Source organism: Vipera berus (genome assembly GCF_964194415.1).
Source record: "Vipera berus genome assembly, chromosome: 2".
NCBI lineage: Eukaryota > Metazoa > Chordata > Lepidosauria > Squamata > Viperidae > Vipera > Vipera berus.
In genome coordinates, this window is record NC_138203.1 from 33177102 (window position 1) to 33194110 (window position 17009).

Here is a 17009-nt window from a genome sequence, read left to right on the forward strand (position 1 = left end):
CAATGAATTACTTGGCTAACTAATAAATCATGTGATTCCACTTTGAACTTAAGGAACTAGAAGTAAATGTTGAAATCAGAACTCTGTCACTGAAAAATCACATGTAGAACTATATTTATTTAACAGCAATAGATCAAAGTCTATTGTCCAAGGCCACAAACAGAATGGTAGGCAAAACAGAAACAATGTGGAGAAGTAACTAAAATAAGTAATTCATCCTAAAACTAATTCTATATTAATATGACCTGCTTATCTGGGTCACAGATGGACTTAGTGTCATACAAACACTGTAATCCAGTCAGCAGGAGGATGAGTAGGAGATCATTTTAGCTCAAAACAGATCCCAGTCACCTTGAACATGGCCTAACAGACTTCACTAAAAAGGAAAAATGTTTTTTCCCCATAATATATTATCTAGTCTTACAGAGATCTGCAAGAAACATTTCCAAATAATGGCTAAGGACTAAAGTGCTACAGGTTTATTGTACTGTGCATTCCAGTTGAAGTTCTAAAATAGTCACAGCAAAGAATTAAGGCTCAATACTTCCACATCGCTACTGTAGTCTCTGTAAAAAAACCTTAGCATACTATAGACAGGAGGAAAACTACTCAAAACTACGTAACTATACCGCTGCAACATGCATGCTTTTTATTTATAAGATTGAACTCTAGGCAACAAATCCGTGTATCCAATATTAGATAATGCAAAGCAGCTCCCAGTTTTAAAAAAATAGAAAGCAACAAGAAGCTAAAGCAGGGGTGTCAAACTGCTGGCCTGCGGGCCGGAGCATCACGGAGAAACCGCGCCCATCCCATTGCCAGCAATGGGAAAAAGTTCCGATACGTCGCATGACGTCACGTGACGTCGCAAGTTTGACATGTCTGAGCTAAAGGGAACTTTTAACCCTCTCTTGCAGTCATCATCTTTAAACCATTTCATCCCTTGTCAAATTGCAAACTTGCATTTATAATTGTCCAAAAAACTCCACAATCTTTTTCTTTTATTCTAATACTGTATCAAAATCTCTCTTACAACTTTCCATACATTTTCTTTGTTTGGAAAAGAAGCTTCAGTTTTTCTACTTCTCTCCCTTTTGCTGATGGATTACAGTGTCTGTATGATACTAACTCCATCTGGGACCCAGTTAAGCAGGTAAAATAAATCAGAGTTAATTATAGGATGAATTACTTAGTCACTTCCCCACCTTGTTTCTGTTTTACCTACCATTCTGTTTGTGTCCTTGGACAATAGATATTTTTGAATCTAGGTTTTTATTTCAAAACATCTTGCATCTGCTTTTCACATCTCTTCATTTTTCTGTGATTTTACTAAATGTCTAACTTTTGAAGGGACGCGGTGGCTCAGTGGGTTAGGACACTGAACTTGTCGATCAGAAGATCAGCAGTTTGGCGGGTCGAATCCCGAGTGCCACGTAACAGAGTGAGCGCCTGTTACTCGTCCCAGCTTCTGCCAACCTAGCAGTTCAAAAGCACATAAAAATGCAAGTAGAAAAATAGGGACCACTATGGTGGGAAGGTAACAGTGTTCCGTGAGCCTTTGGCGTCTAGTCATGCCGGCCACATGACCACGGAGATGTCCTCTGACAAGCGCTGGCTCTTCAGCTTTGAAACAGAGATGTACACCGGCCCCTAGAGTTGGAAACTACTAGCACACATGTGCGGGGGAACCTTTACCTTTACCTTTTTAAATCTGAAAAGACTCACTGGAAATGTGGATGTTTAGCTCAAGTGTGAGCGGTTAGATGAGCTGTACATTGGTAAACAGGATGCTCACATATTCTGTAAGAATTCTGCTCCCGAGATCAGAATTTTTCTAAGATTTCAGAACAATTTCCTTTCCATTAAATAGTGAGAATAGTTGAACAAAAAAGTAAGAAATATTTAGTGTAGCATGAGTTCAAACAGCTGGTAAGGAAATGATGTGGAACTTCATTCATGCGCACATTCTTCCAATCGATGTTATAGTCTCCTGTGGTTGTTTTCATTTAAACACTTTCTTGCCTGACCTGGGGTCCTTCAGATCTATACACCACCTCGCCCCCGGTCAGAAGGCACTGGCCAACTGGGCCACGGGGGCGGACGGGGGTTCTGCTCTCCCAAAAGGCTGCCAACTCCTGGCTGGCAACATGCCCAGTGGCCCCACCCTGTCAGCACCTGGTCGGGGCTGGAGGCAGAGAGGCCACGCCAGGGGTCCAACCATCGCCACCCAGGCCTTGCTCTGCGTGGAGAACGGGGCCCCATTGGAGGCTTCCTGGCCGAGGCTGCAGAGGGGTGCCCAGCAGGGCAGGGCAGCCGCCCGTGCCTGGAACTCCCAGATGGCCAGCAGGTGGCGGCGAGGAGACAGCCCAGCTTCCTCCTTTCGTGAGACGGCAGTGTTTGGGAGGGGGTGTAGCTGCCCCCTTTGCCCCCAAGCCATCAGCTGAGCAAGACACCCTCCTGCCCACTACCCCACCTGCCAGAGACTCCCTGGATCTCCCCCAACCCTGCCTGACCCCCACAGGCATCCCTCCCCAGGAGCAACATCAAGCCCACCCTGGCCATACCCACCCAGTATCCCATGACCACCGTAGCCATGCCCATCCAGCAGGCCACGCCCACCCAGCACTGGGTGGTACATAAGTGGGTTTTGGATTGCAGTTTGGGCACTCGGTCTCTAAAAGGTTCACCACCACTGCCCTAGCACTTAATGCACTTAAAACAGAAATTAACTAATTTTCTTCTCACACCCATTTTCCGTTGGTCACATTTCTAAGCAAAGGACGTGGCAGCAACCACCTATCCAAGAATGCCTATGGGGCCTATGAATCTTTCCTCCAGTTTGTGAACAGACAGAAAAGCGTAATAACTTTGTGCTGCTCTTATTGCCAGGTTCTATTAAATCCCAGTAACAAGACCAGCAAGTGGTGCTGTCCTTGCAGTTTTAATGCAGGACAAAAAATGAAAGCCATAGGATTTTTTTCCCCCACTTTTTTCCCTTCTGACAAAGTGTCATCTGCTGGTCAAAAGCCCAACCCAAACCACTCTCTTTGAGGTGTGATGGGAAAGAATGGAATAAGTACAGGAATTAAACAGCAGCTGTCAAATTGCTCTTTCAAGAGAGTGTTTAAACTCACATATATCTCTGTATATGGATCTCACATAAGATATAACAAGCATATTCTGCCTCTATGGAAGCAACCTGTCCCCTTTCTCCTGTAAGCCAAGACAAAAGAGAGAAGAGAGCCTAGCAACAGCAAGGAAAAGGGTATGCCACAATGCTATATCCCAGAGGGCGCTTGACAGGTCCCAGCCACACAATGTACCAGATTGTGTCCACACAAAAAAATATCTTGAGATAAGCACGAAAGTACTATTTCAAAATTGAAACAATTAACGACTTTAAGCCTCATTTCCTTTGTGTTAGGACCAAGAAGAAAGCAACATCTTAATATCAAGTCATTTAAAAATTACTAATGAAGCTGTTCATGTCATAGTTAGGATATAAAGATGAGTTCAATATGACGCTGAAGACAATCTTATAAATAAGAAATTAGAAGTTGATGCTTTGCACAATTCAAGGTTTCTTTTTGGGTTTTTTAAGGTAAAAAGAACGTAAAAATTCTTTATTTTATTTAAAATATATATTTTTTATATTTTGAACAAAGAACCTGGCATCTTTATTAATTATTACTTCTCTAAGTTACATGGGTCACAGATAGGTAGGATAGGACACAATATTTCCATCTTTTAAAGAAGAAGATTCAGGCCTAGTTCACACCACTTTTCTTTAACTGATATTTCAAATCAAGGAAATATCTATACACAAAGAAAACTGGTAGCCAAGAAAACTGGGTCCTCTTCCTAACATTCTTGATTCATTTATAAACAAAATATTCAGCAAAACAATTTCCCCATATGCAGTCTGAAAGAATTGGGACCAAAAATATCATACCTGGTTATTTGTTGAGGTCTAAGAGGTCTCTGCAGCTGTTTTTTGCAACTAACATAAAAAGTATGCTTTTTTATTTTAAAAGCATCACTTAAAAAAACAAAAGCTACAAAGCCTTTTCTTGACTTTTCAACAATCATGTCCACAGTGGCATATTGCTTTTAACAAGGCAAGGCACATCAGAGCCTTAAAAAATGGGATACTGCACATAACATGTTCCAGTGTATCCTCGTTGCCCAGTTGCTAGACTTTGTTAGGTTTATTCCTCTTCACGTTTGCTCTCATTTCTACTTATTTTTCCAAATAATTGTTAATGTTCATGTAAACTATTCATGGGTTAATTTGAAGTATGGTATTTTTCTAGTTTGGCATTTTAAACAAGATGCCTTGTATTTTACCATCAACTGAACATATTGATAATATTATCTTATTTCTTCTATAACCAGCATTCATCATAAAATACAGAAACCAAAAGCAGACTTCCAGGATAACCTGACATGGCAATCTAGCCTTCCCCAATCAGAGTTTTGGATATATAACTGCCAGAAGTCATAGCCATGGAAAGACTGAAATGCTATCTTCAAATTGTTCCAAGGAACAAGTCCCTCATATCTATTTCAATTATTTCAGGATAAATTTAAAATTTAGCTATGAAAACTTATGAATTTTCTGCACTGAATTTTTATCCATACTTGCTATTCACTGACCATACCCTTAACAAGATCATCATTTGTGCAAATAGACCCTCATATGCTTGCTGAGTTATTCAGTTATATATTAAGAAAGTTCCATTATTTTTCAATCAAGGCATGAACATCACTACCACCTCACAAAATATCTATTTCAGAAGCAGAATATAAGTGAATACTAATTCTTTGGGAACCTTGGCAGTTTCTTTCATGTTCTGATTGTAAGCTTCCTGAAAAATATACTGCTCAAAAAAATAAAGGGAACACAAGATAAGACATCCTACTATTAAATACATACAGTACATTGTGTTGTTTAAGTTCCCTTTATTTTTTTGAGCAGTATATATTTGGCCACTGCGGGAAACAGGATGTTAGATTATATGGTCTTTGATCTGATTCATGGGGTGGCACTTCTTAATTATTTGCATTTGTGATGTTAAGTCTGCAATAAAATTTAAACTGTTGAACTTCACTGTTAACATTAAAATTGCTTATCAGCATTTAGTTTGAGCTGATTTTAAGTTAATTCCAAGTCAATCTTTATAAAGTTCCATATATTTTAATGACTTGGGTTGTGGAACTAGAAGTCAGATGTTGCAAGATCTTTGTAACAGTAAGTTATTTAACTTGTCTTAAGCAACCAATTAATAATTGTTTTTTTTGGAAACAAAGGAATAAACAGAAAATAAACCAGAATTATGCAACTTTATTTTCAAATGTACTACACATTTGAGCCCATACTTACTTTACCTCCCCTCAATGCTAGATTTAATAAAATATGTCTAGCAATTATTTAATAAAATATTCTTTAGAAAATGCTTCCTTTTCTGAACACATAGAAGCACTGGCTTTTATAATAAGATCTGTGTAAGAATAATGCAAGATAAGATGATATACTTCACATCATACCCATGAAAATAAATGACATCATTGGTGACATTCATCTTGCCTGAGCTGAAGTCTTTGGGAATTTTTATTTATATATTTGTTTCCTGCCTTTATTATTTTTACAAATAACTCAAGGCAGTGAACATATGCAGTGAGCATATGCAACATATCTTCCTCCTCTTATTTTCCCCCATCCAACAAGAATCTCGTGAGGTGGGTGAGTCAGAGAGTATGATCAAGTCACCCAGCTAGCTTTCATGGGTGAAGCAGGACTTGTAAGACATACTACAGCAATTTAGGTTATTATAGAAAGACTATCATCCATACTAAGTTATTAAAATCCATATGAATAGTACTTCTGTTTTATCCACAAATCATTTCATCTTTTCAAGGTTCTGCACTATCTTCTATCTTTGATTTATTCTCTAACCCAATTTTGTGTATTTATCCTTGTCATTCTGACCAAGTATAGTCCTCCCATAACATAGCATGATGTAACAAGATACAAGGTAGATGTATATCAATTTAAAGAACTGTCAGTATATACATACCATCTTAAATATACAGTATAGATGTAAGTTCATTAAGCTTCTTGTAAAACTGACATGCAGTTTAAAAACATCTATATTTAATAATTTAATAAATAATTTGCAATATGATTAAACAACAAAGGAAGTCTCTAGTTAACTGTAGTTTCTCTTAGCTTTCAAAATAGAAAAATACCATTCTGAAACAAATCACGGTATTAAGAAGTTTGTGAATCAAGTGGTTGACAAATATTTGTATAAAAAAATCACAAATTGAAAGTCCATTTTTTCCAAAGCTGATTAAATATGAGAAGGGAGAGGGCTGCACTAGTGAAAAGTAGGTTTTTCTTGTATCTCACTTCATCATCCAAGATAAAGATCCACATATAGTAGAAGCATAACTATAGTTCAAGCTGTACAATTAATTTCAATTTAAAGCAAATTAAGAAGTCTGTAATACAGCAAGAACATAAGATACACTTTCTTAACTAATAAACTGCACATTTTATTCCATGTTTTTATAATTAAAGAAAATGTTCTCTTTAAAGCTTGTAAAACTAAACTGGATAATTATACCTAATGAGATAGCAATACCTAATGAGATAGCAATAGCAACAGATTTATAATATCGTTCCATAGTGTTACAGCCCTCTCTGAGTGGTTTGCAACGGCTTATTATCCCCAACAATCTGGGTCTTCATTTTACCAACCTTGGAAGGATGGAAGGCTGAGTCAACCTTGAACCAGTCAGGATTGAACTCCTGGCTGTGGGCAGAGTTAGCCTGCAATGCTGCATTCTAACAACTGCACCATCACAGATACATGAATATCTAATTTTTCTTATTATTTTAAAGATGTCTTCACAATTTTCATGCAATAGCTTCTAAAACTAAGTTTCAAGTATACATTAAGAACAGTATAGAAAGACCAATTTCTTATTTATGTTATGCCTTTTGCCCACATTTTTTCAAGCTAAACAAAAACAAATGTGCTTTAAGGTACAATCTGATACTTATCCACTTGGAGATAAACTGCTTGCCATATTTAAATGCAATTCCATTCCTTTAATGAATATCACCTTGAGCAGAAAACATTGTTTACAGAAATGTAATTAACTGAAGCAACTCTTTCAAGTTTATTGCATATATTTTAGCTTATTAAACCTACTACTCAGGAAGTATGCAAACAGTAATTTTAGCAAGTACTCAATATACACCCACCTCAACTTATTAACTATGGCTGTTTGAATTATATAATGTCAGCTTTTTTAAAAACAAGCATGACAATCTGCAGTAATATTTCTCTAATAAGATGTTCACTGAATACTGATTTCAGATCTGCTACCTCCGTTCCAAAAGGCCTTTAAAACAAATTCTGAGTGGAATGGTTGTACCACAGTAAGGTGAAGCTAGAAAGAACTCAAGTTTAAGGGCAGCTTAAACTTAAATGAAATGTCCATTATTATTTGGGGGGGGGGAAAATCTGAAAAACATTTATAAATGGATCTTTTAAGTACAGAATGTCCTGAACTTGAAAAAATAGTTGATAAATTATCAGAGAAGCTATGAAAGGACTATCTAACCCAAATTACCAAATTTATAACTCTGGAAGTACCCAGTTGCACTTTGCATTAGATTTAGGATAGCATGTTCTGACTCATTCCCAATCTGGAGCATGAACTGAGAAAAACAGAGTTCTAATATTTATGTATGAGAAAAATAAGCCCAAGAATACCTTTATTTTTTAATAATCAGAATAAACACATTATAGGAAAGATGTATCATTATGAAGAAATGAAGAGTGTCAAATTCCATATATGAATATGAAGGTGGAACTAGTATTGCCTTCTGACCCTAATAATCTGCTTAGATGGCTTTCACGGCAGTCTCAAACTTCCAATAATCCCTTGCAACTGGAATCTAATAGAGGCTTCCTATCCTTGATCACCATGGTTACACCATCAAACATACACATTTATCAGAAAGGCCAAAATAAAATGGGAAAAAGGAAATATTCTTATAAAACCAAAGGACAGAAATATAGATAGCTGTAAACATTTTTACAACTTTGCAGCAAAACAAATTGATCAAGAAATAATTTAGAAGAGGGAACATGAAAAAGGGAACTATGTAAACAGTATTAAACTGAAATATTGTCTTTAAAAATACGTATTAAACATTAAAATATTTGCATGTTGCAAAGAGAATGAATATGAAAAAAGAGGCATAGATTGTTTTATAAGCAAACTAAAAGAAAGAGGTTCAAAAATAAACCACTTAGTCATTCACGAAAGGAGTATAATCTCATGTAAAGCCACTCAAGAAGATTGTAGATGAAAATTGTGTGCAGTTCTAACAGAAGCCAAATACATTTATCTTTTTCTCTCTACTCTGTCATAGTTACACTACCTGTCCGAAAACTGTAACTGGGCTTGCACAATGTGACATTATGATCTGACAACAGATTTGTAGAGTACCAAAAGTACATTAGAGAAAAAGCTTAGCAAATTAAGGACATCAGCCCACTTCAAGGGTGTTATGTATTGGGCTCAATACATAATTGTAATACCACGTGGTTAGCTGGAGCAGCTGCCACCTAGGGGCTAAGCTATAAATTGCTGCTAGTTGCAGCTCAATTCTCAGTTCAGATCCTGCAAGCAATAAACCATGAGCTTTGTTGAACTCATTTGCCTCGTCTCCTTTCCTGCACGAAGAACTCGCTACATAACAAAGGGAATCTAAAACAACTTTGAATTTCTATATCATGCTTTAGGTCCACGTTTTATAAGCCAGAGCAGAGCCCTAAATTCTATGCCTACTATACAGGTGAAACTCGAAAAATTAGAATAACGTGCAAAAGTTCATTTTTTTGCTTCTAATTCATTTCTCATGTCTGCAGTGGATACAAGGGGAATTTAAACTAGATTACTTTAAGATTGTTGTCGTTCTCCCATTACCCAAAGTAATGGTCTTTATTGCCCCATTCTTTATATATAGCGACACCTATCTTCCCTCTGGGATAAGCCAACCAAAAACTGACGTGTTTTAGGTATTTTCTTAGAAATGCATTTATTTATGTTGATTTCCCAGCTACAATATTTAACACAATATTAGCTGTTTTAACATTTCTGTAAAATGAGATGTACTGCCAGTATTTTTCTCAAAGTTCTACAATAGAACTTTCCCAATATCATTTAAATGATTACCGTTTTGCTTCTTCTAGATGGCATAAGTATTCATAAGCAATATTCTGACGTCTCCTCTCATCCATCTCCTCTGCTGAAAGCCGTTCATCATCCACAATAGCTGTAATTAGAAAACCATGTCAAATTAAATGTAAAGAGGACCGGTCTTGGCATTACTTTTAGTAGGACAGAAGATACTACAAATTAGCAATTGCTCATTATGAACTGAGCTGATTATTTAAAAGATGGATTTAAGTTGCATGTTTTATGTTCCATATTTTTCATAAACATTATGCATTTCTATTAAAGGTGAAATACTACCAAAGCAGAATACTACCAAAGCTGGAATTTATTCTACAAATGGCTAGAAGAGAGAACCAAAGAGTAGGATTTGACTATGTATTAGTGTTATATGAACCCAGATCACACGCTGTTTGAAAAACTAACATATGTATGTAGAGGGGGAAAAACAATAAAAAGCTTATATATATAAAGGTGAAATACAAACAACATATTAATGACCAAATTCATATTAATTACCAAAACATTTAAGAGCACAAATTCTGAAATAGAAGAATTTAAGAAATTAAATTCCAGCTGGCATGGTCCAGGAATCCTTGTCTGCTATTGCTCCTGCCCTTTGGAACATCTTGTCCCCCAGAATGAGGTTGGCTCCTACCTTCCTGGCCTTCTGCAAGAGCTTCAAGACCTGGCTCTGCCAGTTGGCTTGGGGTTCCAAAAGGGGGGGGCGCTTCACATTGGAGGTGGTTAATACATTAATAACAGATCCCACCTCTACCCCTGCTTATCCCACTCCCTCCTTCCCCATATTAGCTAGGGTTGTGTATTATATTTTTGTAGTATTTTATCTGCATAATTTTATCTTTTTAATATTGTAAGCTACCCACAATTATCCTTGGTAAGATAGCCAATTAATTAATTGTTTAAATAAATAAAGCATTTAAAACTGTGGTAAGATATACAGCCAATTAATTGTTTAAATAAACAAACAAAGCATTTAAAACTGTAGGTTCTTAATGATTTACTAAAGACCTTCTTTCTATAGCCACAGATTGCCAGGGCCTCCCATTACCAGGTAAGTTGTAAGTGGCACAATAACTAAAGCTGGGCAAAGATTCCCCTGGCCATTGCCTCTCCCTGCCTATCTAGTAGTGACCGTGAGGGGAAACTCCTCAAATCACAAACTTGCTCCTTCAGAGGAAATGCCATTCCATTCACAGTTATAACTGGAGTTGACAACCCTTCCGACAAACTACTCTGTGATACTAGGGTTCAACCTCAGTCTTTTTTTACCTCAGCCTTTTTTTAGTTTATCAGGCCCCAACAGCTTTTGTTTTCACAATATTTCCATATTGTATCTCCAACTTGGCCTGGTAGAGATGTAAAGCTGTACACTGATGATAATACATTCCAAACCACAGCTGCCCTCTCTCAGCAATTTCATGCAGACATTAAAATCAGCAGAAAGCAAATCAAACCTTTCAGCATCCCACAAATGAGTTCCACATTCCCCACACAGAACAGTCCACTCAAGAAGCAACAAAACCATTGTAACATAATATCACTCATTCCAAACTCTTGCAGATTGTCAAAATATATCATGGCCTAACACTGTTGAGCAATCTACCAAGTCCAGAAGCGTGCCTCCTGTCATCCAGGTTATGACAAAAATTCTCCACCAGAATAAACACTGTCATTTTTGTCCCAGGCCTAGACCTAAATTCAGATTAAAGTTTTCTACAATAAATATCTAGAGTCAACTGTGGGGCAAGCTCATTAAATCCACAATAAATGGCTATTATTACTGATATATAAATTGTGTCAAAACTTGATTTACTTCACAATGCCATTCAAAAAGCAGTTCCCTCAGTGAGGAGTCACACAGGGCTGCATTTTGACACCACCATTATGGATTTTTTTCTACCAGAGTTGGCACATAGATACATCCCAATGCTATTTGGCTTTTTTCTAGATTCCAATTATCTTAAAATATGCACTAAGGTCATTTGCCATTCATTGCACAGATAATAAATTACAATAAAATATGAAAAGACAAATATTAGTATTTGCTAAGCACCCTTGAATCCGTATGGAGCAACTAAGTGGATACAAACTGAACAAGCTAAAGTTTTCAGGTTTGTTGGAATTGTCTTCCAGGCTTTAGGTCACAAGAAAACACATCTAGATTATGTAATTTGTTACATCCACAGATCAGCTTTAGCAATTAAAACTTATTACAGAACAAGAGGTGCCTTTTTTGTATCAGCCTTTTTCCCCCTCCCTACAGCTATTTACAGCCAAGTATGTACCGAGTTATTGTACGGTCACAGCTAGGCCCTTATGACAATTATTCAGAATTAGAAACTGGATAATCCAAATTCTTAAGAAATAGTATCTAAGTACCATTGCAAAATGGGACCAATTGACATTGAGACAAAAAAGAGGCTGATTTTCTTCACAAAATGCCTGGGGTTAATTTTCCCCCCATAGGTTTGACCTCCCTGACATTAGTAGACAATTTTTAGTGCTTAGATGGAAGTGATAACTCCTTGTTAAATTGCTATTTTATGGTTTTTCACAAGAGGTTTTTCTTTCTTTGGGACATGAACAAGCCAGGAGAATCTTAACACATTCTGGATGTGGAAATACAAGACCAGGCTCTACTGCCAAGGAATGCTTTCCTGAGTAGCCAATCTTATGTTTAAACTGGCAAGATACTTAAACAATATTAAATATCCACGATGAGAAGGCCTTTTAACCATTTTGAAAGGCAGATACAAAAAAAAATTCAAGACTATATGCTGTTTGATTATGTCCATGTGTTACAAGCACCATAAAATCTATTACCCACATTTTACTGTACTGCTGCTTTTATATAGATATTATAATCCATTTTATTTCCCCTTATTTGGTAAATACCCAAGTCATTCTGATATTTTCTACCTCTCTAGATATAGTCAAATTCCGTTATGCTGCTAGTAAGACAAGATTTAAACTGACTGATCTCCATCCCTCAGTATTGTATAGTGCCTAACTTTTAAACAATACTAAGTAAGTATAGGTAGATGTCACTTTGTATTTTTTTATTTTAAGCTAAGAATTTTAGCTTTATGTCTAAATTTTAGATAAATAACATTGTTTTTGATCCTAGATTCTAGAACATAAGACATAGATTAAAAGTATGTCACTATTGTTATCACTGTAAGATATGTTTTTATTTATTTATTTATTTGGCCAAGTGTGGTTAGACATACAAGGAATTTGTCTGAGTGCTTCTATACATGAGACAAATTCCTTGTGTGTCTAACTACACTTGGCCAAATAAATAAATAACAGAAACATATCTTACAGTGGTAACAATAGTGACAATATTTAATCTAAGTCTTATGTTTGGTCTACCTTTTTTACTTTCAATTTGCTAACTGTTTTGTCTATGCTGGTCTTTGTTCAAAATAAGGACAAACATGAGATCAGCCCCTTCCCTACTTGCCATCGGAAAGGTTTCAAGGTGTGTCTGGAAGTTAGGTCATGGCAATTGGACTTCTTTTTCTTTTGGTTTGAAACCTTTTGCTGATCAAAATACCTTCTTCAGACTGAAAATCCCCACCATTCTACCTATTATTTCAAGACATGGGAGTTTCCAAACATCATCCTTAGATAGATCTAGCCTTCATATATTTATTTAATCAAGATTCACTGTCTTTTAAGCTACTAGTAATTGGATAGTAGATTTCCAAATCCTCTTTTGAAGCAGTCGATAAAAACATATGCAACTTCATATATCAATATAACCTTTTAATTAATAACTGCAGGGATAAGGAAACTTAAAGGTAAAGGTAAAGGTTCCCCCGCACATGCGTGCTAGTCGTTTCCGACTCTAGGGGCCGGTGCTCATCTCCGTTTCAAAGCCGAAGAGCCAACGCTTGTCCGAGGACGTTTCCGTGGTCATGTGGCCGGCATGACTAGACGCCAAAGGCGCACGGAACGCTGTTACCTTCCCACCGTAGTGGTCCCTATTTTTCTACTTGCATTTTTACGTGCTTTCGAACTGCTAGGTTACAAATGCTTTAAGCAATTTACCCATTTATCTCAGCCCAAAATCACATCTTTCTAACTCCCAACTGTCATCTTATAGATTATACACAGACATAAACTTCTCATAATCTTTTCCTCTATAATTTAAACTGACTTTCATACACCAAAAACTTTCTTCAGAGTCATAGCTAACTTGAAATAGAGGAGTGTAAACAAAGGGCATATTTTTTATGAGACAGAAAGGAAAAAATGTACTTTTTATGTCTGACAGGCAGAAGAGAAAGAAAAGCTCAGGAGTCCTTTCTGGCATACTTCACTGATTCACAATGTATATGGCATACTATGTGAACCCAGTCATTATGATTTATAAAATATGGTTTATCAGCATCATTTATTTAATATTACATAAATACCCAGCTTTTTTTCTAGAAACTCTTTATCTGAGAGTTGGGGAGAAGCAGTGAGAAGTCCAAATAATTGACTGGACTCTATGATCAAATTTGAAACAGTATTTTCCAAATCTCCAAATGCTATGGCTTCTTGTTAGTACTTATTTTTTAATTCAAAAAACATTAAGTTATTTAAAAATTCATTTTGAATAGTTATCGAGTGAATGGTTGTTAAGGACCATCTGTATGTAAATCAGGCCACAAGCCTAAGTCAACCTCTATTCAGCACAACTTTCATCAAGAGCAATGCTACCCAATCTTGTGCTGCTGAAGAATAATGGAAATGGTACTTCTATATACCTTGAAGGCAGAAGGTGGGAAAAGGTAGTTCTCAACTTACAACCACAATTAAGCCCAAAATTTCCGCTGCTAAGCAAGGCACTTATTTTTTTGCCACATTTTACAACCTTTCTTGCCACAGTTGTTTAAGTGAATCACTGCAGTTGTTAACTACCTATACTCTGTATATCAAGTTTTTAAAGCTCTGAACTATGCAAATTCCTAATTCCAGCATTATTTATCACAGAATGGATGCAAAAAGTTCTTCTGAACTACAAGCAAAATAGGTAGAAGCTTTGTAATCCTATTTTATTTACTCATATTCAGTAAATTTGCTCCCCAGAATGGTTCAGAATTTTTAAAAATGACTTTACTTCCAGTTTAAATTGCATTTGCACATCATCCTGGATCCTACAAGAATGAAGAGCATCTCTAATAAATGTTTTTATAAATAAGGTCAATGTAAAATTGAGTAACATTTGTTGTTATAGAAATGGCTAGTTTGTAATATTATGGAAAAGTAAAAAGTTAAGGTTCAATGTTAATGCTTCCTTCCTATTGCAACAGTGGAACTCAGAAGTCAGTGCCTTTTCTTTTCTTTTTACCTTCTCCCCCTCGCTTTTCCCTTTTTCTCTCACCCTTCGCTTGCAACCCCCCCTCACCCTTTGCTAGCAAAAACCTCTCGCTTGCTCACATTCACACACATTGCTCGCACAAGCTTCTCCCTTGCTCTAATTCACACACACATTTACAAGTTTCTCCCTTGCTCTCATTCACATACGTTACTTACAAAAGCTTCTCCCTTGCTCATTCCCACACGTTGCTTGCAAAAGCTTCTCTCTTGCTCCATTCACACACGTTGCGTGCACAAGCCCCTCACTTGCTCTTTCACTCACCCTTTGCTCGCAAAGGCCACTTGCTAGCTCTCTCCTCACCATTTTGTTAACCAAAGCCTCTTCTCTTCTCTCTCTGTTTTTTTTCCTCTCCTGCCTTTTATAGCTTCTCCTCTCTCCGCCTTCTCTTCCTCTTTTTCTCTTCCGGGTGCACCAGAAGCTCCAATCAGCATGCAGCCCCGCACGCAGATCCTGGGGCTTCTGCCAAGCCCTGCAACTCCAGTTGGTCTCCTCCAGGTCTGTGTGGCGTCACTAGCTGGTTCCCTCCCTTGCTACACTTGGCTAGAAGTCACGTATCACCTGCCCGGTACTAAAGTACCACTGGTGGTACACATACCACTGGTTGAAAAGCCCTGCAATACAGCAATTAAAACAACTGGTTCCAAATGCAGAATTTGAACTTTCAGTCAAAATCAGTATTTCTGGCAAAATTACAATTTTGGAAATGAACTGCACTCCCTTATCTAATAAATTGGCTGCTGGAACAACTTGAGTCATTTGGGATTATTCTGATGAAATTATTGTATTATCATGTTTCTTGTTCCTGGTATGCAAACCAAGATTACAAACTAACCTGTAAAAAAAAATTATATGAAAAGTCTGGCTTGGTGTTGATGCAAAATTACTACACATTTTCAATATATATCCGTTCATGTATAACATCATTCTACAATATTCATGGATTAATGAAAGATAATTTAAAATTAGATAACCTGAATTTTATTGTTTTCAATCATGTGATAATGAAAGTTACGTGCAACTGTAAAAATTACAAAAAGTAAACACAATGGTGCTGAACAAGATAAGATAAGCAAGATTAGAGATTATTACTGTCTCAAACTTCACTGTGGGTACAGTATTAAGATTTTCTATTACTAGGAGGACATAAATTATAGATGTTAGGTGTAAGCAGATATATCACAGGACAAAACAAGCATACGGTAATCATCAATATAATTTACCAAAAGAGCTACAGATTCTGCCATCATCCAAATAGAAAATAATTTGAATCTGAAGAATCAGGAATACATTTCCACACATTTAAAGAGACTTGGGTCTTGTTTTTTCTAACATCAATCTTACTTCTGAAGCAAAAACTGTAGTCTCTTTTCAGATCTAAGATTCTATTCCAGCTTTCATTTGGAATCCTTCAGATGTAGTAGAACTTCAACTTTCAAAATTCTTGGTGTTGCTGTCCTAGTGTATTGGAGAGGTGGGCAACAAACTTGAAGTAGACTGCTTTATCCAAAATACTATAACAATTCTCTCAGAAAACATGTGTCAGTGTATGTTAGAAGAAGTGAGCATACCACTAAGCATACCAAAACTATTAGCTCATTGGAATGAGATCCATATTAAATTTTAAACTCATGAGTCCAAACACACAGTTTCTTTAAAATCAAGTTTCCAGTACATCTATTCATACTGTCTCCTCTAATTATTTTCATCCTGATGGATATCTGAAGTGTTAAATGACTATCATTCTTAACCACTAGTATCTTCAACATCTTTCTGAAAATAGTGTAAGTTATAGCCTAATACATGTGACAGTGGGACATCACACTTCTATCTATTACCATTTATTCTATTCTAATTGATGACAGTTCTCTCTTAATTCTACTGCCTGAAATCCTTCAATTAATAATAATTAAGGCCTGAACTGATCAACTCCTCCATGCATTTATGTTCCACTATTAAGCACAGTTACTTGGGGAAAAATGTGTTTCTATAGCTCAAACTATTTTTCTCTACTATCTCAGAATTTAAGAACCATTTTATAATCCATTTTCCATTGCAAAAGACAGGAGTCAGAATTAAATGCTATGGTGGAAATCATCCACTGAGCTGACTCATTATTCAGGCCTTGATCTCTTAAGGTCCCTTAAGTCTAATTCTATGCAATCTGTCAAACAGATGGAGATAATCCATAGTTAGAGCCATGCATCTTCCCGTCTAGTCAATCAGTTCTTAATTATGGTCAAAAATTAGTATCTCACTTTAAGAGACAGGCATTAAAATTTATAAAATAAAAGTTTAAAAACAAAGTACAATAACCAAATAATCAATGATTAGCAACAATAGCAAAAAATGGCTA

The 17009-nt window shown here is 36.5% G+C and overlaps 1 protein-coding gene across 2 annotated transcripts in view; it reads right to left on the reverse strand.

Annotated features, from left to right (window-relative positions):
- IQGAP2 (IQ motif containing GTPase activating protein 2) overlaps window positions 1–17009 on the reverse strand; it is a 139590-nt gene that overhangs the window by 99544 nt on the left and 23037 nt on the right. For both annotated transcript variants that reach the window (XM_081318729.1, XM_081318728.1), the window contains exon 2: window positions 9259–9358. In XM_081318729.1, coding sequence (XP_081174855.1) covers window positions 9259–9358 — 100 coding nt within the window. The remainder of the gene's footprint in view (window positions 1–9258; window positions 9359–17009) is intronic.